Genomic DNA, 24,090 nt, shown 5'->3' on the forward strand with positions numbered 1-24,090 from the left:
GCTTTTTTTTGTAGCAATTGTTTTTGCAGCCAGTTGGAGCAACGCTTTGATGACTGAGGGTTTTCTAGAGTTTTTCTGTTTCAGTGAAGCAGAAATGTTTTGTTTTGCCAGACTAAACATTTTTCTGCTCTTTTTTTGCTGTATATAAAGTGATTTTTCTTCTTTTTGTTGCTGTCATGAAACCGTGTGCTGACAGGATAACTGACCTATCGGATTCCAACATCTAGTTTAAAGTCTTAAACCATGACCATGATTTCATAAGGATACTTTTTTTAATTGAGATTTATACATAACCTGAAATAAGCTTTCCATTGATGTATTGTTTTGTTAGGATATACAATATTTGATCAAGAGACAACTATTTGAAAATCTGGAATCTGAGAGTGCAAATAAATCATACTTGAGTAAAAGTAAACATTTTCGGACATCCGTTTCAGTCTGACCACTCTGATCGTATTTTTGTAGCTTTTCATGCTGTTGTCAGATGTCGAGACAGATTGTCGTGCCAGTGCGACGTCATTGCCACAGAAACAGTGCAGATAATCCGGAAAATGGCAAAACGCTACAGGACCTAAGATCTAAGATCTAAACAGTTGTGATACACAATGTGGACAGTGAGTCCGATCGGATTTGCCCCTATATCAGATTTGGACTGACAGTGTGAACAAGGTATTAGTCTTGATAGAGAGGCTGCAAATAGCAGGGAATGTGAGCAAGGACTCCCTGGTGTCTGAGAAACAGGCCAGATATCCATCCAACTCTTTGCTGGCTTTATATGTTGTTGGTTTCAAAGAAGTGAACAAATCTTCATCAGCAGATGAACTGTCGTCCAATTCCTTAGAATGGTCCAAAGGCTGCAGTGTAAATAACATTTAAATTAAACTGGCCATCGGTGCAATTCAATTGGTTTGGTAAGAGTAAGAGAAAATAGAATAAAGTGATCTCTAAAAAAAGAAGTACTTTTTGACTGTAAATAAAACTGTAAAGTAAAAGGTACTTTAAAAAAATGTAATTAAGTAAAAGTATTGATTTTAAATTGTACTCAAGTAAAGTAAAAAATACCCCCCTAAAATACTTAAGTACAGTAATCAAGTAAAATTACTCAAGTACTTTACACCTCTCCAACTGCATCCACTCAAAAAAATAAATGTTTGATATATTTACAGTAGGAATTGTGCAAAATATCTTAATGGAACATGATCTTTACTTAAAATCCTAAATGTTTTTTTTTGCATAAAATAACATCTATAATTTTGACCATTCTGATGTATTGTTGGCTATTGCTGCAAATATACCTGTACAACTTAAGACAGGGTCTTTGAAATCCTTGAAAGTTTGTGAATCTGGGGGAAAAAATTCAAGGCCCTGGGAAGTTTTTGAAAATATACATACAAGTGCTTGAATCTATTTACTGCAGGAAGTTTTATGGAAAAAATCCATATTATTCCCTGTGTAGTGTAGGATAATATCATAAAAACTCTAGACTTAACACTAGCCTCCAAAATAGAACCTTCAACATCCACAAATGGTTCTTTGCAGTGGAAAAAGGTTTCACAGACTATAAAAGCGTAAGAAATATATAGTTATTTTCATAACTTTTGACTTAAAATGTTAAATCAAAGGTTACTGTTCAAGTTGACATTTCACAAGACTTTTTTAAGATGTAAAATAAATATTTGGTGATGTCCCCAGAGTACGTATGTAAATATTCCGCTCAAAATACCCCACAGATAATTTATTATGGCATGTTAAAATTAACACTTTATGTATGAGCAAAAAAAGTGCTTATCTCTGCACTAAATGGCAGTGCCGTGGTTGGATGGTGCAGATACAGGGGGCGGAATTATCATAATAAGATCCCCTTCTGACATCACAAGGGGAGACAAATTTCAATGAGCTATTTTTTCCACATGCTTGCAGAGAATGGTTTACAAAAACTAATCTTTTTCACGTTTTCCAGGTTTATAGAAGCACTGGGGACCCAATTATAGCAGTTTTTCATGTAATGGCATTGCTACGAACTAAGAACGCTTCCATATCCTATTTTTACCAGTGTATGTTTTGTCAATTCTATTTACTATCTAAAATTTCAGTATTATATTTTGCTATAGTAAATAGTAAACACAATAAAACCACACAAAGATACCTTAAGGACAGCAATGGTGTAAATTGCTTTTAATTTATACCTTTATTTAAGAATAATCCCAGTTTGAGAAACCTTCGCTGGAGTCTTAAGATATCTACAACTAGCCCCAGTCTCTTCTATATAAAAACTTCCCTGCAGTGTTTTGTCACTATTATCATGTTTACTCTCTTCATTATAACACGTTTATTCTGTTCATATCTCTTTACTCTCATTTTTAAACCTCGGGGGTGTGCTGCTTGAGTGACGGATCTGTAAGTGCAGACCGGAGACTTTAAAGACCACGTCACAAGTGAGGCACAACAGAGAGTAGCGAGAGAGAGAGAGCGAGAGAGAGAGAGAGAGAGAGAGAGAGACGCGCGCACAGGACGCGCGAGGATATATTGATACAAAGCGACGCTGGTTTCTCCTCAGTGCGTGTGAGAGAGACCATGCGTAAGGACGATGGAGCATTGGAACAGATGAAGATTGTCAGTGGGTAAGTGTGTGTGTGTGTGTCTGCGTGTTTGAATACCTTTATGTTTGTTTGCCTATTTGCTTGACCACCTGTGTGTGTGTGTGTGTATTCATGCATATATGTTTGTCAGTCAACACATGCATGTGTTTCTCTGTACCAGTGAACGCACGTTGTGTTTCAGATGTGTATCCTAATGAGAATCTTACCTTAATCTAAAACACATTTACAGTGCGTGTGTGTGCATACAAATATGTGATGGTTTTAATTGTTGTATACCGTTGGCTCTGTTTATTTGGACTTGTGTTTAACTCTGCATACGTATCTGTGTCTGTTCACGTGTCTATGTGTCTTTAGCCTCAGTGTGCGTAACATTAATGTGTATGAAAGGATTGACTGCGTCTTGCCACATAAAATATCAATGTGTTATGCCTGTGCGTGTGTGTCAGCCAAGCACAAATATAACGGAGGATTGTGACGTGTTATTGTGATGTAATATGTCTTTTCAGTGTAGCACATTTTGTGACTTTTTTGGTCACAATCTTGGAGGGAAAGTAAAACAGTGTTTGTACGATATGTTGTGTTACTTAAGTGTGTTTACAAATCTGAACTTATAAGATTATTTTTTTTTTGTGTGTGTGGCAGTGCCAGCAATTCTGTGAAACAAAAGAAAAAACTTTTGATGAAGTGATTTATTCTCACTTTTCTATTTTTGGCTTGTTTGAATAGCTAATTCATGTAACAAGCTTCTTAAACAGGTTGAAAGACAATGTGTGAGAATATTTGTGTGAAACACACACTACTACAGTATATCTCAGTCCTGAGAGACTTTGTTTAATCAAAACAACACAGCATTACTGGTAATGAAAGATATTATCAGCGGAAAGTCTGTCACATATCTTAATCTGCGTGAATCTGGGCTTTGGGGCATTCTTCTGTTTCACTTGTCACATCAAACTTTTTTTTTTTTTTACATTTGCTGGGAGAAAATATCGGCGCCACAAACGTCTGGAGTTCTTGGGGAATCTCATGAGAGTTTTATCACATTGCTCGGTCTGCTAACGTTACAAAGACGAGTCACAAAATCTTATTACGAAAGAGATTTAGCTAAACTATACATTATAGACATTGTGTGTGATAGCCTACTTGCCTGTTTGAAACTTAACGTCACATGCCATTGTTTTGTGGGTTGTTGCTTTGAAATTTTTTTAATCAAAATCACATTTTTTAGTTTAAAATAATCTCACTTTAACTTTCTTCTTTACAGTGTTGTCCAGCGATCCCGATGAGTGTCTCCAAACCACCTCCGCCCCACTCCCACTTCCCCCCCAGCAACCCGTCCTCTCACCTTCCTCTGCCTCCCACCTCCTCATCTTCCCTCTCTCCCTCCACCCCTTCCTCCGCTGCAGGCCCCCCCAGCCCTGCCATGCCTCCCCCTCCCTCCCCGGTAAAGATTTCCATGCAGGAGCACTTTGCCATCAACGTGTGTCCCGGCCCCATACTCCCCATTCCTCAGATCTCCGACTTCTTCCCTCGCTTCCACGACTTTCCCATCACCCCCCTTCCGCCGCGGGAAAAACAGGTACTAAAGGACAAAGACAAGGACGTTGATGCAGATAGAGAGAAAGACCGCAAGAGGGAGAGAGAGCAGGAGGAAGACGGAGATTTTGCCGACTCGGATGACGATGACAGTGAGTTTTCCTTGGCAAAAGTCTGGGGTTTTAGATTGAAAGAGCTTTTTGAATGACACGTGCAGCTATCAATCAGTTTGTTTTGTTACATGACTTTAGGGGCGGGGTTATCACAGATAAATTATTACAAAATAGCAGATGGTGTTGCACTCTCACTGATTGATTGTGTAGAAGGCACACAGTAAAAAAAATGGGGCAGTACTTTTTTTTAAAAGGTCCTAATATGTACAGATATGAATACATTTAGTACAAATTTGGTTCTTTGAGGTACCAGTATGTATTTCTGTGGTACTAATATGAACTTTTTAGGTCTAAAGCTGTACTTTTTTGAAAGTGTTCCCGCCCCAGGGTACATATTTTAACAATTTGTCTGATAACCTGCATGCTTTTACTCACCTAAAGTCAGGTTGACACATTTTCAATTTTGATTTAGTATGGGTTTGTAGGCTTTTACATTTATTTACATGAAAAAAAATAATATAACAACTTAAAATGTGCCAATCTTACCAACAATTTTTTAACTAACAAATTAGACATTTTTAAATTAAGTTGCTGCAGTTAGAAGGTCCTGTTTTTCGAAATGTGATTTAGTGTCACATATATCCATACATAAGCAGATTTAAAGGTGTCGTAGAATGTAAAACTGTTTACCTAGACATCAATGATGCGCGGGTCAATGTTTATATAACCCGCACCCCACCGACGTTTTCAACTAACCCGCCCGCAACTCGGACCGCAAAAAAATTTAAAATACCCGCTTCCTGGCCCGCATTTTTTTAAAGTAGCTAGTTAAAGCTCATCGTAGCGTCATTGGGCCATAAACGTAGTTGCTATATGGTGTTATTTATATTATTGTAAACTATATAAATTACAAAGGTTTAATTGGCATCTTTATTTCAAACGACCCGACTGACTGCGACCTGAATATCATTAAAAATATTTTTGGATGACTCGTAACCACGGGTGACCACAGGCACTCGCTCATTTTGGATCAACCCGCGCATCACTGCTAGGCATAGATGAATAATAAGAGTCTGTACATGGTAATAATAACATACAGTGAGCATCAAACTTCTTCTTATGTAAACCTCGTGTTTGCAAAAGAGCACTGGAAACAGGCCAATCTCAACATAACAACGACTGTGACATTACAGGCGTGATCCCAAAATTAAATAAAAAATTTAATTAATTACAATGTTATTACAATGCTAAAAAACAAAGTTGTGATTGCTGAGTTAGCGTTATATGCTAGTTAATGCTATATGCTTACATTTAGGCTGAAGTTCTACTATTGGTGTTACATTTAATTTTGCAGGTCCATACCAAAAAACACAAACTTACTACTCAGAAACGTCCATTAAAGGGATAGTTCGGCCAAAAATGATATTAAACCCATGATTTACTCACCCCCAAGCTGTCCGAGTTGCATATGTCCATAGTTTTTCAGACAACACATTTTCGAATTTTTTTAGAAAATGTTTAAGATCTTTCAGTTGATTAAATGTAATGTTACGGGGTCCACGACCTTCAAGTCCAAAAAAAAGTGTGTCCATCCTTCACAAATTAAATCCAAACGACTCCAGGATGATAAACAAAGGTCTTCTGAGGGTAATCCGCGCGGTGTTGTTGTAGAAATATCCATATTTAAAGCTTTATTAACGAAAATAAATACCTTCCGGTAGCGCCGTCATCTTAGACTCCTCTGTATTCAGGAGAGAGTATTAGCGTAGTGTACGCACTTTTCTTAGTGACGTATGACAAATTCGGAGGGCGGGGGCACAGAGCAGCAGCAGAGTAGCCTCCCTAGGCTGCGTAAGCTCTCATCCTGCATGCGGACGCGACTAAGATGGCGGCGCTACCGGAAGGTAGTTATTTTAGTTGATAAAGTTTTAAATATGGATATTTCTACAACAACACCGCGCGGATTACCCTCAGAAGACCTTTGTTTATCATCCTGGAGCCGTTTGGATTTATTTTTTGATGGATGGACACACTTTTTTTGGACTTGAAGGTCGTGGACCCCGTAACATTACATTTAATCAACTGAAAGATCTAAAACATTTTCTAAAATATCCGAAAATGTGTTTGTCTGAAAAACGATGGACATATGCAACTCGGACAGCTTGGGGGTGAGTAGATCATGGGTTTAATATCATTTTTGGCCGAACTATCCCTTTAACAATCTCTGAATAATTGATAATTCCTCAAAATCTGTAACTTCATCTGATACAGGCTCAAACATAAGGTATGTTTGAACACACACAGAGCTACTGAAATGAGCCGCTCTGAGAAACAGCCAATCAGAGCAGAGCTCAACATTATTGATGAACCTTTCAAATACCATAATAATAGACCATTCCATTCTGGGGACAAATCCTAAGGCTGTAAATGGATATGTAAAATCGTCTCTGGATCATTTTTGCACTTAATTAATAAAGTCACATATCTTCTATGTAGGTATCAGAGAACCATATTATGCATCAATGCATTCTTTGGCACCTTTAACATTTTTAATTGCTAAATTATGTATGTAAATGTATACCCCCTGGCAGGTTTTGTATGCATGTGATGGTTGAACATCACTTGCCTAATTAATCATTTTGCAGTGCATATATCTAAAGCACATGACACTTTTTTATTACTGTGACAATTCAACTGGAACGACTCGGGGTTAAGTGCTTAGTTCAAGGATATGTCACTAACAGTAAATGGATCAAACCTACAGCCTTTATCATTACCAGCCAGATCTTTACTTATATATATATGAATCCTCCCTTGATTGACTGATTTTATTCACCAGTAGGCAGCCAATGAGCCATGTGTGCTTCCTTTTGGCTTGGACTTGCGGCTCATACAGTTCAGTATTGATTGCTTTGTTTGGTGTTTGCTGGATTGGTGCGTGTGTAATGACTGGGCTATGCGATCAGAGTGTTAAATACTTCATTAGTCTCTGTAATGGTGCATAAACACTACAGATCTTCTGTATGTGCCGTGCCCTGATTATGTCTTAACAGGCAAGACTGATTCCCCGCTTATTCGGGATGGTATCTGCTACTATTTTTGCGAATGTGTGTAAGTGTATAACACTGAGTTATTCTTTTTTTTCAGCCTACCTGGGAACTCTGGAGTTTAATCTACTGTTTGACCAAGAAAATAACTGCTTACACTGCACAATTCACAAGGCCAAAGTAAGTTTACACAGACATGGACGCATGCAAATACGATGATTCTACAGGAGTGAATATTACATACTGAATTTAAAACACATTAAGTGTTACATTTTAGAATTTAAGTCTTCCAAAAAAGAGCAAAGTATTTGTTAAAGGGGACAGAGAATGAAAAACCATTTTTACCTTGTCTTTGTTGAATAATGGTAGTCTACCTGCATTCACGAACATACAAAAAGTGCTAGACATGCTAAACATCTCAGTCTCATAGAAATTCCTCTTTTAGAAATGTCAGCCAGAAAACAGCCCAATCTGAAAAACTGATGCTTATGACATCACAGGCATCTCACTGCCCCTCCACGTTAAAATAATTGGCTACATTTATTGAGTGGCAGCAAAGTCAGCCAATCAGTAATGAGATTGCAAGTTAAGCCAGTAGGGGGAGCCAAATAGGTGCAAAACCACTTGTTTAAAATCCCCCACCCTAATAGAGCTATCTGAGAGAGGTTTTTAGGAAGCTTCTAAGGCATTACAGACCCAAACAAAATTTTTTTTTGTCTACATGTCACATCACTGAACAAGGATAAATACCCCGTTCAATCATTCTATGTCACCTTTAACTTATTAACAGGTATGTTTAATAAAATATTTTATAGAATAAAAATGTCTTGCTCTAATGCCACCTGTCATTGACTCACACTGAGTGCGTTTACATGCACAGTCTTACGCCAATTATGCTTAATAAACTGATAACATGTGGGGTCATGTAAACGCGTAAAACGGTTTTCTTTTATCGGGGAAAGCCCATAAATGACGTTAGCAAAAAACGATCGTCACAGGTTGTCTTTTGCTCATTACCCTGATTTCGTGTGGCATGTAAACAACTTAACTTATACGCTTATTCTGTGCATGTAAACGCGCTCACTGTCAGGTAGCCCAGCAAGCAATTTTGTGTTTAAAAGACGTCTAATAATCATCCAAACACTACACTTCTAGGATTAAACAAGACAAGATTTTGACTGTCCGTGGAAATTTAAAGTCTCCCTGTAGTCGATAATTGTATCACTTAAAACTAATCTATGAGCATAATAATAGCATATGTAAAGGTTTTACCTGTGACAATAGTTTCAAGCTTTTACTGCTTGGCATATACAGTCCCATATGTGGGATTTCAGGACGTACAGTGATGTAGCGCACTCAAATTCAAATTGAGATTTAAATTGGCTTTCGCTGCACACAGAAATGGTGCGCTGGTAAAGAGGCTCATTATAAAACAGCATTTTAAACAATGACTACGTTTACATGTACACCAATAATGCGATTTTATTTTTCCAATAATCAGAGTAAGGAATTATTCACAGTAAGATGTTTACATGAAGTTAATCTCTTCACTCCAGTTTACATGTAGTTTTTATTTTTTGATTATTCACAGATAGCCCAATTTTACTTACAATGTTTTTATGGACGTATTTTGTTATTCCGTGCTGTGATGAAGACATAAATATTATGCCAGTGCCTGTAACAATTTATACGCTGGTGTCGCGTTATTTGAGCTGTTTAGGCAGACTGCTGACAGCAAGTCGTCTTGACTGAGTTCAGGGAAAGCTTCCTTTTGTCAAGATTAAAATACATTTGCGCTTAAAGGGACATTCCACTTTTTTTAAAATATGCTAATTTTCCAAATCCCCTAGAGTTAAACATCTGATTTTTACAGTTTTGGAATCCATTTAGCTGATCTCCGGGTTTGGCGCTACCACTTTTAGCATAGCTTAGCATAATCCATTGAATCTGATTAGACCATTAGCCTCACGCTAAAAAATAACCAAAGAGTTTGACTCATCTGTAGTTACATTGTGCACTAAGACCGACAGAAAATTAAAAGTTGTGATTTTTCTAGGCCGATATGACTAGGAACTATACTCTCAAACTAACGTAATAATCAAGGACTTTGCTGCTGTAACATGGCTGCAGCAGGTGTAGTGATATTACGCACTGCCCGAAAATAGTCCCCTGCCATTGAAAGTTACTAAGGGGACTATTTTCGGCTGCTGCGTAATATCATTGCGCCTCCTGCAGCCATGTTACGGCAGCAAAGTCCTTGATTATTACGCCAGAATGAGAGTATAGTTCCTAGTCATATCGGCCTAGAAAATCACAACTTTTAATTTTCTGTCGGTCTTAGTACACAGTGTAACTACAGAAGAGTCAAGTTTTAAATAAGAAAGATATCCAAAATCTTTGGTTATTTTTTAGCGTGATGTTAATGGTCTAATCAGATTCAATGGATTGTGCTAAGCTATGCTAAAAGTGGTAGCGCCAGACCCGGAGATTAGCTAAATGGATTCCAAAACGGTAAAAATCAAATGCTTCACTCTAGGGGAGCTGGAAAATTAGCATATTTAAAAAAAAAAGTGGAGTGTCCCTTTAAGTTGGTCACTAAAGCCCGGAAAACACTGCAAGATTTTTGCCCTCCTATAAGATCATTACCTTATCACACTGTGCGACATGGCTGGTTTAAACTCGGGTACGAGAGGCATGTAGACTGTACGATGATGACACGGAAGCTTCGGCGACAGCGTCACACGTTGCGCAAAGTCACCAGCATGCGCTCGTGGTAAACAAATACCGGCGCGCAGGTCGTAGCTGCAAACACACTGTGCGTTGATCATGCTGAATTTCTGAAAAAAAAATCGTAGGCTATCTTTGGACGCAAGACCGGGAAAACGGCCGTCTTTGAACCTCTCTCATTGTACGACATAGGACCACTGATAAAGAGCCACGATCACAGAAATTGCGACGATTGTTTCACGATGGCAATCTTTTGTCTGGGACAGCCAATAATCGTGTATCCCGGCTTTAAACACATGCACACTTCAGCTAGTGCACTATAGATGCGATTAAAGCGTTTATATGGACGCATTAAAAACGGTGTATGTCACCTCTTTTAATATGATAATATTAACTGTGATTATGAGATTAATCGCATTATTTTTATTGAAGTATTGTGTTTACATGAAGTAAAGTATAATTGCAATATTGCCAAAATCCCAATATAATCGCATTATGAGGGTGCATGTAAACGTGGTCAGTGACTTTAAGCCCATTTTGTGTTTTTTCATGTACCGAACTTTAAAAGTTAAAAATGTACGGATAATACACATTTTGGGCACGCAGTGAGAAAGACACGGTTGAAGCACCCGCCATTTATATTCAGAAAAATAGCTTTTCATACAATGTGTTTAGGCACAAGCGTGTTACTCATAGCTGGACTATATGGGGTCTATTGCAAACCTAGATGGTAAAATGACGGCTATTGCTTTCTGGGACTTGAGTCAACATTATATGATGATTTGCTTTCAAACCACGTGGATAACCCTGTACTGTTGAATGTTTCCATCCCTGTAGTGATATGATCTATCCATCTTCCACCCCAACAGGTCATGGATGTACATTGCGTGTGACATGAAGTCTGTGTTTTTGTGTGTTTGTTTGCGCCGACAGGGACTGAAGGCCATGGACTCCAATGGTCTGGCTGATCCATACGTGAAACTCCACCTCCTGCCTGGAGCAAGCAAGGTCATTGCAACCTTCTCACACGCACACAAACACGCACCAATGCACACAGCGTGGCTGAGCTCACGCTACATCATCAGCACAAGTTGCTTCCCTGACACACACACGTCGACACGTCCGTTACACGCAACACGCAGACGTGATATGTGCATGCACAGCATGCAAGGCTGCTCTTGAGCGCTGTGGAGAGCGTGCGGTTGACCTGGTAGATTTAAAGTGCGTTGGAGCACTTGGTACTGAATTATTCCCTCTTTAATTTTCACTGCATGTAATGAATTCACAGTGCTCTAATCTGTTCAAAGGATGAGGGGAGAACACGAGATGTCTAAGGTGCCAGAAGAGTCCTGTTCTCGCTCTCTCTCTCTCTCCAGTAGTTTTACTCCATGTCTTATTTTCACGCTCACTCTCTCCTTCGTCCAAATATCTGCCACTGTCTATCCGCACATGACCCACTTTGACCTTGGAATACCGACACATTGTCGAGTGCTGGAAGTGAGGATGGCATGGAAAAGGGAGAGATAGATGAGAGGGGACAGCAGCAGGTGGTTGTCATGGAAACAGCACAGATTGTTACACCGCTCACGTCAACCGGAGAGCGTATGTACGAGGGGCAATGAGAAATTGCGAGAAACGTCACGTCTTGCGTACCTTCCCACGCGCCAGCCTGGTAAATATCGACCGGGAGGGTTAGACACCTCCGAGCTTTTAAAAGGTGTGCGAGCCAGAAGTGATGCAAGTGCGCAGTGTATGCCCACCCTTAACCTCATGCATGTATGCGGTGGTGCAGGCGGCTGTTGAAAGGCAACACTTAGCAAACTCTCTTTTCTGTTGTTCTTTCACACACATCACATTTATGCACGTCATCCATTCGTGCAGTTTTTTTAAAGTACTTCCTGTTGTGCAGGGTCTTTACTGGAATTCCATAAAAGTACAGGAAGCAGAGTGAAAGCAGTGGATTTTTGGGCTGAAGAGTGGCCCCTTTTTAGGAAGTGTGTGTCATCATCACACAGCATGGAAAATGAGATATCTGAGTCACAGACACTTTCCAAAGATGCTGCTCTGGGAACCTCACTGCCTTGGGCCAGATGGAGGAGAGAGAAAGAGAGGGAAAATGTGGGAGAGAGAAGTTGAGGATGAAATATTTACAAGATGCGATAGCACTGATTTGGCAGTAGCAGAGAGAAACAGGTGAAACCATATGCTGTTGCAGGCAAAGACTCTACGTGAGAGGATGCCAGTAAAAAAATGCGAAAAAGTAACAAGTGCAATAACATAGCTGCTTTTATTAAGCATTTGATGAATGCTTAATAGGCTGAATTACCATTAACAAGTAATTCGTTTTTATGGCTAACACAGTCTTCCGTTATCTAGGGTGCCAAGTTTTTTTGTCCTTTGAACTACAGTATAAATTAAATTAGATTAAAATCAAAATGTTGGCAAGTTGGAGAAAATCTTAGGTTGTAATGTTCTTGTACTGTAGCTTTACTGGTAGTTCATGGTGCCAGCAACAGCTCGTTCATTGGTCAAATCCCAGGAAATGCAGAGTTTTAAATAAGATTACCCGGGTTTTCTATTAAAGATTTGCACAAAACTTTAGCGTTATTTTTTAAATGATGATTAAAAAAAAACTAGTGCGAATGTTATGCGACTAAAACATAAACCATGTGTGTTTGACTTCATATGGCGCCATGCAGACTGACAGATAGAGAGATTCAACAGCATACAGAGCATTTAACATATTTTGACGTCATGTGCTTGTCGTTTCATGCGACGTCGCATTAAAGGGATAGTTCACCCAAAAATTTAAATTATGTCATTAATGACTCACCCTCATGTCGTTCCAAACTCGTAAGACCTTCGTTCATCTTCAGAACACAGTTTAAGATTTTTTTATATTTAGGCCGAGAGCTTGTTGACCCTTCATTGAAAATCTACGTACGGTATACTGTCCATGTCCAGAAAGGTAATAAAAACATCATCAAAGTAGTCCATGTGACATCAGTTGGTCAGTAAGAATGTGTTGAAGCATCAAAAAATACATTTTGGTCCAAAAATAACAAAAATAACGATTTTATTCAGCATTGTCTTCTCTTCCATGTCTGTTGTGAAGCGCATGCGCGAGACTAAAGTCACGTGACTGCAGTGACGCGGATGACGTACGACGTGGCTTACGTGTTATCTGGTGCGCCCCAGCTGTTTTTTTTACAGTCTGAGGGAGACGCACGCTGTAAGTTTGGAAAAAAAATTCGCAAACATGTCTGAGGATAACATGTCATCCGCATCACTGCAGTCATGTGACTTTAGTTTAAGATGAATGGAGGTCTTACGAGTTTGGAACAGCATGAGGCATGAGTCAATAATGACTACCGGTAATGAGTCAATTAAGAAAAAAACACTTCCCTGCCAGTGACGCTTCCCTGACGAGTTTTTACGGAATTTTATAAAATTTTGTATTTTTGAAGAAATCTACCCAAATTTGACCATAACAGATCAAGTGACCTGTAAATATGTTTCTATTCCTTCTTTCGAAATGACTAAAAAAAACACCTTAGCCAAGCGTAAAAACTTTTTTGCGATTACATGGGAGTTTTGTAAAATTTACATGTTTCACATCATTTTTTTCATATTCATATTGTGCAATTTTAAGATAATGAAAACGCATCTTGTGAGATCTTTGCATGGACTTTCATTGTGGTATATAAATATGGTAATCATTCAGTGCCATGATATTACCATCCACCACTGTATCTTTTAAGTATCTTTTGAGCCATGTGCTTCCCCTGTGAGACCCACTAGCTGCTTTTGCTATTTTAATTGATTGTGATATATATATTTTCCTAATGTTGTCTGCAATTACAGTGTTTTTCATGTGCCGTGCAACCTCAAGGGGCGAGAGAGGAGATAACCAAGCTTTACTGGTTCCAGCTTTGAATGCAGCAGTGCAGAGAGCAATACTGAGCGAGAACAAGAGAGGGAGATGAAATAAAATATGCAGGGAATCAACATGCTCTTCAGGCAATGAATGACGTGGACTTGCTCTGTCAGTAGAGCGAGTGCTAGATAGAGCCTGTGGTTTGGGAGATTGTGTTTGGCTCTTCACAGCCAGTGTTTTTTGATTTAACACTAATTTGTCAAACATGCTTGTTGAGGATAATTGCCCAGATTAGGAGAGATGTGTGGGTATTTAAAGTATGTGTGAGTATACAACCAAGTGTAGTAAACACCGAAGTTATCTACGTTGGGGAACCGTCAATCATTTTTAAACTAATGAACTGCCTAATGAGTAAATAAAATGTCTTGAATATGTAAAGTGTTAAAAGGTTGTGAGTAGGGTATCACATTAAAAACAAAAGAGGACATCAAGGGAGTTTTGGTTCGGTTTACTTTATAGTTATTACAGATGAAAAGTTTGGTTTCAAAACGCAATAAATCCATAATTTTGGTAAAAATGTCTTTTCTATACCAAGAAAGTGACAAGATAAAAACCACTATTTTCTGTTACAAACTTTCACATAGCATCTTTAGGCTATAAAGCATAAAAAAATTAAAATCCATAATTTGATTCTCAATTATTTATTATAAAAACTGATTCTTTTTTTACAAAGTGCTATAAATCTATTGAATCAATATATAAATGTGCATTCATCTTGGCCATGTTATAGCCTGACCTACTCCGGACATGTGGCAATCTAACATACATCCAAGGTAACTGATTGATTCCTTGGCAGTAATTACAGTATCTCCAACACGAACCTCAAAACTTAAGGCTTTCTTTAACTTTATCTTTGTTCCAAACAATATAGATTCAGTTTTCCCTAAATGAAGTGATAATCTGTTATCAGCCATCCACATACTAACATTTAGAAGTTCTGCGCTGAGTATGCTTTCAATCATATTTTTATCTTTATAAGAGACAACTAATGCAGAATCATCTGCATACAAAAAAAGGTTACATGAACACGCAGACTTTAGGTCATTTATATATAACAAAAAGAAAAGTGGACCCAAAGTGCTTCCCTGAGGTACCCCACAGTCCATGCCTTTCGGTTGAGACATCCCCCCAAAATCCATTACTTGCGTTCTATTCTCCAAATAAGAGCCCACCCATTTCAGTGCTTGTCCACTTAAACCCATAGCTTTCAATTTATACATTAAGACACCATGGTCAACTGTATCAAAGGCTTTTTGAAGATCTAACATAACCATGCCACAAAGATTTCCAATAAGGAGTGGCGTTAATTGCATTTTGGTAAAAAATGGAGAAAAGATGACAGAATAACAGCTGATAAAATAATTTTTTTTTTATTGCCGTTAATCACGTTTTGGAACCAAACTCTTTAGATATTCCTGTACCTCAATTGGTAGAACTTTGCTTTAGCAGCTCAAAGGTTGTGGGTTCGATTTTAGTGAATGCACATACCGATAAAATGTATAGCTAGAATGTACTGTAAGTCACTTGCAAATGTGTCCCATTCACACAGCACTTTGCTCCCAGAAAATTTCCGTAAAATTGGCTTCTGTGGACAAATGTGTCCCGTAAATGTTCTGGGATCACTCCCGTAAAGCGGACCTAGTAGCATTGCCATAATACTCATGGAAAGCATTCTGTGTAAACAAGAGGCAGAAACAGTGCCGTAAGGGGCATTAGTGAGGATGCACATGTCATCGCAACAAAAAGTTATGATTCAGCTCAGACACAGGGATTTAATACAAAACAGAAAATGTCGACATATGGGATATTTATGGTGTGTGAATGCAATTCATTGGCAGTGTGAATAAACCAAAAATCAAACGATCCTGGACAAACCCCAGATACATTTTCGGTCTATTTTCCGTAATCTCTGCACTGTAAAAAAAATCCATAGAAATTGCAGCTGAGTTGCCGGTAATTTACCGTAGATTTAAATTCATGTTATTTACTGGCAGTACTGAGTAAAACTAAAAAAACAGCATCAAGCAAAACATTTTGGGAAACAAAATCTGAAGCAAAAAACAGAAAAATTGATGATGATTTCTGGTTCCCAGAATGCTTTGCATGAGGCTGTTATTGTATAGTTTTATTCTGTAAAGATAAAGACTTGTTAATATTTAAAATTTATTTAACTTTAAACAAACTCTTGCCAGTAAATAACATAAATTTAAATCTACTGTAAATTACCGGCAACCCAGCTGCAATAACATTGTAATTTCTACGCAAATTTTTTTACAGTGTGTGTGAAAAGGGATATGCATAAATGTAATCACTAGATTTATACAAAAACAATAATAGTCTGTTCTTATTTAACTTGATAAATGTGTGTATTTTTGTGGGAGTTTACATTTTTTGGATGGGGAAACAGAAGTCATGAGCTGTCTGTGAGATGATGGGGTGTTATGGGGGAAGCCTATCGTCCTTTTTCTCTCCTCTGTAAAGTAGGCGAGCAGACGTCTGCTCCTCACCTGAGGGAGAAGAGATAAATGATGTTCTCACTCCTGTCTATTTTGACTGACTCTCTCTCTCTTTCATCTCTCCTTTCCGCCACTGTCTGTCTTTCCGTTTATGTAGTTATCTAGGTGGCTGGACAAATTTCTCATCCTCAGTCTCTCTGTGTCCTTTTTGTAATCAAATATCAGTTCAGACATGGTTTATTGGTGTGACTCAGGGACCCTGTGGCAAAAATTACATTTTGTACCCTGAGTCAGGGTACAAAATGTAATTTTTGCCACATATGCCATTGGCAGATGAATTGAAAGCATTTATTGTCCGTAAAACTTTGATGTCCCAGGATTATCAAATTTTACACTTTCTTTTCTTGGAAATTGTTTTGGGACAGAATTTATTTTAAATCAATGTGTTGGCTATGTGGTTTTGTTCTGGGCAAACTCACGGCACAATGAAATAGCAAAGCAAACTCCCCATGGTAATTTTTCCCCTGGGTTTCATTTGCATAATATACATTAAGTGGATGCTGTAACAAGGATTAAACAAGTTGGTATATTGAGTACACAACACATTAAAGATAGACACAATAGATTGCTAGACTGAATTTCCCAAGGGCATAGATTATAAGACAGATGTTTATAGGGCTAAAGGCAAAGGGCTGTCAGAAGGTGGAGGAGATTATTAAGAGCAGCTTGAATTATGAATTGCACCTTGTGGGGATTAAACCAGCAATATTCAAGTTACTAGCCCTTGCCTGAGGCTTTAACCACTACATCACCACCCACTGTACAAATTTACAGGATTTTCTCATTCAACTATATAAAGCTGTTATCATTTTTGTACAGATATAGCATTGAGGTGTTAGTAAATGCATCTCGTGCTCTGAGGTGGTGACATGCGAAATAATGTTTATTTTGAGAATCTCTGCATGCTTCTGAATCGAGAGCTAAGATTTATACACTCAAAAAAAATCCTTGTTGGACCTTTTTCATTGCTAAAAACCATATTATTTTGTGTATTTGGTATAATACAGACTGTATTATACAGTGTGTTCACGTGGTTTATGGTTAAAAAAACACATTATTTTCCACTTATCGTAAATTTTTGTAGCTCCAGATATACTGCTTTTCCTCAAACGCATTGATTTCGTACAAGACTCATCGATCTGAAAAGTGCTGTGTCCCTGATTGGTCAGCTAATCTGTACCTTGTGCTTTGGCCTGAACAGTTGTCAGCCGGAAATGTGACGCTTCCTACCATGTTTGAAAGATTCGCTCACAATGCAATGCTAACAGGTGTTAACTTACAGGCTGTGAGTCCGAAGCGGGAGGAATTATGATAATGTCGGTCTTGTTTACGTCAACAAGCCCAGGAAGTAAACTGTTGCCTACAATCCGTCTGTTTGTTGTAGTCTAAGAAAAGAGATTTATGTTGGAAATGAAAACTTGAATTGTCTTTACTTTGGGGTTTGTACCTTTTGCATATCGTTAACATGTACTAATACACACTTACACACCAAAGGAAATGTAAAATCGTGAATTGACCACAGTTGAATTTACATGATTTCAACTAGGGGTGACCCCGAATAGTCGAAGATTCGATGCATCGATAGGAGAAGCCTGATTCGACTACCAATCTCATAGTCGAATCGTCGCAGATATGAAATGAGGATCATTTAATTTTGGCCGTATGGGTGCACACATTATCTGATTTCACATATAACAGCTTTCTCACAATATATTAATATACTGCATATTATGATAATGCTGCAAATAATATGTGAAGTAGCAGCTTTCAATAAATATTTTTAAAATGCGTTAATAAATCCAACAACCCCTGTGACCGGGCTTCACGTCCATAAGAGGTCTCTATGTTATTAAAGCCTTGCCTCTTTGTTTCGACATTTAAAAGACAAAGCTGGCAAATTAAACTATGTCTTTCGTTCTTTTAATAATTTCTATATTTTATTTTATTTATAAATCACTTTGGGTTATCTGATTTAACTATTTGGCTTGTGTTTTGTTTCCGTGCACTTGAGGCATTTTGCATATTTGTTCTGCACTTTGTTACTTCTGACCTTATTTTATTAAAAAAATTGTATTTATTATAAACGTAAATTCCGATCTAATTTAAGTATGTAAATTTTGGATAGCTTTTCGTTGTATCGATGTTGCGCTATTGCGTGCTGGCCATGCTTGCGCATGTAATTTAGCCGAACGGGTGCTCTGCGTCTCATATTTAGGAGTTCATCAAACTAAACATTAAAAAACGGATGTTTTTCGACGAGTATAAGTTTTTAAAATGTATTTAAAACATATATTGTCTATCTTAAAGTTAAACTACAAAACCGTTAAGCCGTTTTTTTTATTTCGGTGATGAAACGGAAACTAGTATCTGCACCGAACCTATTTCTGCCTGACACGAATGTCTTTCTTGTGATTTAATATTATGGTCAGTCGGTGTTCACTTTCAAATGATAGCAAAGAGATTCCTGAAATAAATAATATCATCCGGTCTTTCTGTATCTAAAGTGAATACAGAGATGATCAAAGTCCAAGCAAGCAAGCAGGTATTTCTGTGCTAAATAATAACGCGTAGTGTCTATACTGTATAATCATTAATTTCAGTGTTTTTCTTGTTATAAATTAACGTTTAATGAATTGTATATAAAGATTAGTTTTTATCATTTACAGTCACAATAACAAATTATTTGTCATTTCTCATTTGTCAGGTTTTTTTGGTCATGACTGCTTTGACGCGCTATCTCCAAATTAAATAAAAACACGTAATTGTAGCCGGAGTTTCCAAGGCAGGATTACCTTTGTTATTTTTTTTGGTTTAGTTATCAAAATGTATTTTTGTGTGATGTTCTGTAGATCGTGGCTTTAAAATGTTATGAGGAATAATTAAACAAATGTTGCCTTACATTTTACCTTAAAAAATATATATATAAATGCATCGTCAGTTTTGTCTTCGTTTATTACTTGAAAGACAGTTTTGGTCACTTTATCAGACAGTTGTTTATGTGTGCTGCTTGTGAAAGAAAATAAAAGTTACCAATTTGTACCTGGTCTGGCCCCCTCCCAACCCATGCATACAAACATAGATGATTCGACTATCGGTCGACTATGGAAAGATTCGAAAATTCTGATTCGAATATGTAAATCCTTAGTCGAGGACACCCCTAATTTCAACTTTCAGTGAGTTGCTATACATTATAAAAATGAAGTTAAATTAGTTTAAGTTATATTATATAAGTTAAATATAACTATATTTTATACTCCAAGCAACTCATCCCTAGTCAAGAAAGTTAACATTTATTGTGATTTTAAACTGATAAAACTCAAAGAGCACCAATTATCAGATTCACGATTTTACACTTCCTTTGGTCATTTCTATGATCACAAATGCAGATTTGGTTTTAAAGTTTAAGTAATCTTTACCCTACCAATCTGTTACCAATCTGTTATACCCAGTGTTGGGAAAGGTTACTTTTAAAAGTAATGCATTACAATATTAAGTTACTCCCAAAAAAGTAACTAATTGCTTTACTTAGTTACTTTTCATGGAAGGTAATGCTTTTAGTTGCTTTCGCATCACTTTTTCTTGACTGAGGCTTGATCTCTTTTAGGCCTTGCAGGTGTTTTTATGACTGAAAGTTCTGCATTCAGAAATTGCATATTTCATCAAAAAAAAATTTGAACTCTGCTCTGCCATCTCAGTTTCTGACTCAAACTCTTCCCACACAGGCGTGTACGCATAGAGTGCATTATGTTCAGTTTTAATTCAGTACAAAATTAAACAAAAAAGTAACTCTCATATTCATGTGTACATTTAAAAAGTAATGCATTACTTTTCTCGTTACTTCAAAAAAGTAATATTATTACGTAATGCACGTTACTTGTAATGTGTTACCCCCAACACTAGTTATGTCCTGCTTAAGCCACGCTGGCAAAGTTGATCAATCAGCTTGGTCATCTGTATTTTCTGGATCAGATTCGGCTCTTATTTTTTGTATTGATAAGGCAGTAAAGACGATATTAACTCCTGTTAGTATTGCATTGTGAGTAAATTTTTCAAACATGGTAAGGAGCGTCACATTTCCAGCTGACGTCAGAGGTATTCAGGCCAATCACAACTTACCGCTAAGCTGGCCAATTGGGGTCACAGAGCTTTTCAGAAAGATGAGCTTTGTACAAAATCAAAGCGTTTGAGGAAGGCAGGATATCTGGAGCAACAATAATGTACGGTATGTGGAAAATAATTTTTGTGACGATAAACCATGCTGAAGTTTTTGAAGCTTAAAGCAGGCGGTGACTTCCATCGCCATCTTGGCATCTTGGCAGCAGTGGCTGTTCAACCGTCACTAAAGTGGCCACGCCCTTAATTATGCAGAACTTTAAAGGAATATTCCATTTTCTTAAAAGAAAAATCCAGATAATTTACTCACCACCATGTCATCCAAAATGTTAATGTCTTTCTTTGTTCAGTCAAAAAGAAATTATGTTTTTTGAGGAAAACATTGCAGGATTTTTCTCATTTTAATGGACTTTAATAGAGCCCAACATTTAATACTTAACTCAACACTTAACAGTTTTTTCAACAAAGTTTCAAAGGACTTTAAACAATCCCAAACAAAGCATAAGGGTCTTATCTAGCGAAACGATTGTCATTTTTGACAAGAAAAATAAAAAATATGCACTTTTAAACCACAACTTCTCGTCTAGATCCGGTCGTGATGTGCCAGCGTGACCCCACACAATACATCATGACGTCAAGAGGTCACAGAGGACGAACGCAGAACTACGCCCCAGTGTTTACAAGTGTTGAGAAAGAGGATCGTTCCGACGTTGTTGTATATCACCTGATACTAATTAATGTCTTTGTGTAAGTTTATTGTTTAAAATGGTCCGCAAATGTGTGTTTTCTACGTCACTAACCATTTACGTTAGGTCACGCAGGAAAGGACCTTGACAAGAAGTTGTGGTTTAAAAGTGCATATTTTTTATTTTTCTTGTAAAAAATGACAATCGTTTCGCTAGATAAGACCCTTATGCCTCGTTTGGGATCGTTTTAGTCCTTTGAAACTCCATTGAAAAAAACTGTTAAGTGTTGAGTTAAGTATTAAGTGTTGGGTTCTATTAAAGTCCATTAAAATGAGAAAAATCCTGCAATGTTTTCCTCAAAAAACATAATTTCTCCTCGACTGAACAAAGAAAGACATCAACATTTTGGATGTAAATTATCTGGATTTTTTTTAAGAAAATTGACTATTCCTTTAAGGCTTAATATAATTTAAACGGATGAGTTACTTTTCTACTATAAAGTTGGGCATTTTAACATGGAGGTCTATGGGAATTGATTCCCTTTTGGAGCCAGCCTCTAGCGGCCAGTCAATGAATTGCAGTTTAAATCACTTCCGTATTGGCATCATTACAGAGATATCGGAAGGTTGCCCGTCGGTTATATCCGATCCGTGCTACGTAAGGGGAAAAATTTAGCCACTTTAAACATGGAGTATTAATGCGGCCTTAGATGCACTGGGGAACTGCGCTGTAGTGGTGGTTAAGGTTTTGGCTGGTAACCGTATTGTACCCTTGTGCAAGGCTCTTAACCTTTGATGGCCTCTGTCTTGTTATGCCATTTATTGCATTTCATTTAATGTTATATTTTCTTCCTCTCTTTTAGGCAAATAAACTGCGCACTAAGACTTTAAAGAACACGCTAAATCCGGTGTGGAACGAGACACTAGTCTATCACGGCATCACGGCTGCTGATATGACCACCAAAACCCTCAGGTACCACCTGTGTTTCTCATGATCATGCACGCTTCGTGAAATCATGTGTAAATTTTTGACGTGTGAAATTCATCTTGCGCTTATATCCAAACTCCCCTATATGGCTCTTTATAGCTATGCTCACATGACTATGTCGTGGACCGCAAATCCCATGAGTCCCTTTGACCTGCTTATTAATCACAGTGAGACAATGAGAACATGGTGCGTGCGTTGTAAGTTTTAGTGCTTCAGGATTTAAGGTCAAATCAGCTCAGAGAGGCTTTGTCCCACTCCCACTACTACCACAATGACCCCTCTAAAATATTATATTCAATCTCATTATTTTTTCCCTCCCATGCGTTTTGCTCTTTTTAATAGGCTGTATAATAAAATGAATAAATTAGCATATGAATTGTTAATCATGTTACTGCATAGACAGGTGTATAAAGTATAAATGCGATCATTTAATTTTACTATTTTAAGGCATAGAGAAAAGAGCTAAATGTTGAACATTGGTTATTTAGCTTTATATTTATATTTTATATATTTTATAAATAGCGTTATATATATATATATATATATATATATATATATATATATATATATATATATATATATATATATATATATATATATATAAATGCCCAAGAAAGCTGGAACCGGTCTGACCTTAAGATAGTGAGTCATATTGTTTAGTTAGAATAAAGTGACAAATGTGCGCCCCCCACAAAATCCCCCTTAAGTTATTCATCACGGCGGTAACAATGCAGAGCACGCACTTATACTCCGAGCGTGGGCATGTGTATACTTTATGTGAGAGGAAAAATGGTGTGTGGACCTCTCTGCGGTGCAATAACATAATAGCCCTTGGGTAACGTACACTCCTGGGCCTAACCTTCAGCTGTGAGGTATGCTACAATTTGGGCATGAAAAGAGAGGGAGAGAGCAATCGTGACTATTTCTCCTCAGCTGCAATAGAAACCCTTCTGATGCATGACTGAAGATATAAACCTAGCTGGAGTTCTCGCTGGATGAGAAAGCGAGACAGATAAAGAGAGCTTGTTCCACTTTTTGCCTGACACCGTGAAAAATTCGAGTTTAATGCTGAAAGGGTTTTTAGCTCAAGTGCGATTATCTTCAGTGCATTCAGTCAGTGCGGGCTGTACTGCGGTAGAAAGTGCAGGATTTGTGCAAATTGTTTAACACGTTTCGAATCTGAAATTGTTTAATACGCAGACATTTTGAAGATTAAAAAACAATTAGATGCATACATTTTGCTTGTGGCATAAGCAGTTTCTTTCCACCTCGCAATCCTCAAGGATAAGTTTGATTCGGTGATTATTTCCGCTCTGTTGCGCTCAGTGACCATCATCCTGAAAGGCAGGTTGCCGGAGCCCAAGGCGTTGATGGAGTATGTCACCATGGCCAGCGTCAGCACCTTGTCACAGTGGCTGTATCTGGGGTGTGACAGCTGGCCGGTCTTGAACTGACAGTAGCTCACTGCTGGGATAGTAAGAGGGATGGATATTTTGGGTACACAAATATGCAAACTACAACAGTTATGCAATTAGTAGAATAGGTCACCCAAAAAATAAAGAGAACGTCAAGGTTTGGTGATTTACTAATTATCCAGAACTTATCCAGCAAGCGGTTTCTTACTTTACAGTATATCCGTTTACCATATGTAACCCTGGGCCACAAAACTTAAGTAACATGGGTATATTTGTAGCAAAAGCCGAAAATACACTGTAGAAAATTATGGTTGCTGTTGCAAAGGAGTTCATTTGGACAACTTTAAACAGGGTTCCTATGGGTCCTTGAAATCCTGAAAGTTGTGAAATTGGGTAAAAAAATTCAAGGAAGT

At 37.7% G+C, this 24,090-nt stretch overlaps 1 protein-coding gene across 3 annotated transcripts in view; it reads left to right on the forward strand.

The window, feature by feature from the left end:
- The first annotated feature begins 2,102 nt into the window (after positions 1-2,102).
- Positions 2,103-24,090, forward strand: part of doc2g (double C2-like domains, gamma) — a 59,653-nt gene continuing 37,665 nt past the window's right edge. The window contains exons 1-5 of one of the 3 annotated variants that reach the window (XM_065248410.2): positions 2,103-2,621; positions 3,865-4,288; positions 7,397-7,476; positions 10,957-11,031; positions 22,138-22,247. In XM_065248410.2, the coding sequence (XP_065104482.1) occupies positions 3,883-4,288; positions 7,397-7,476; positions 10,957-11,031; positions 22,138-22,247 (671 nt within the window). In that variant the 5' untranslated portion in view covers positions 2,103-2,621; positions 3,865-3,882. The remainder of the gene's footprint in view (positions 2,622-3,864; positions 4,289-7,396; positions 7,477-10,956; positions 11,032-22,137; positions 22,248-24,090) is intronic. The other 2 variants (XM_065248408.2, XM_065248409.2) reach the window with 2 other exon arrangements.

This window comes from Paramisgurnus dabryanus, chromosome 11 (genome assembly GCF_030506205.2).
Source record: "Paramisgurnus dabryanus chromosome 11, PD_genome_1.1, whole genome shotgun sequence".
In the NCBI taxonomy this organism is placed as follows: domain Eukaryota; kingdom Metazoa; phylum Chordata; class Actinopteri; order Cypriniformes; family Cobitidae; genus Paramisgurnus; species Paramisgurnus dabryanus.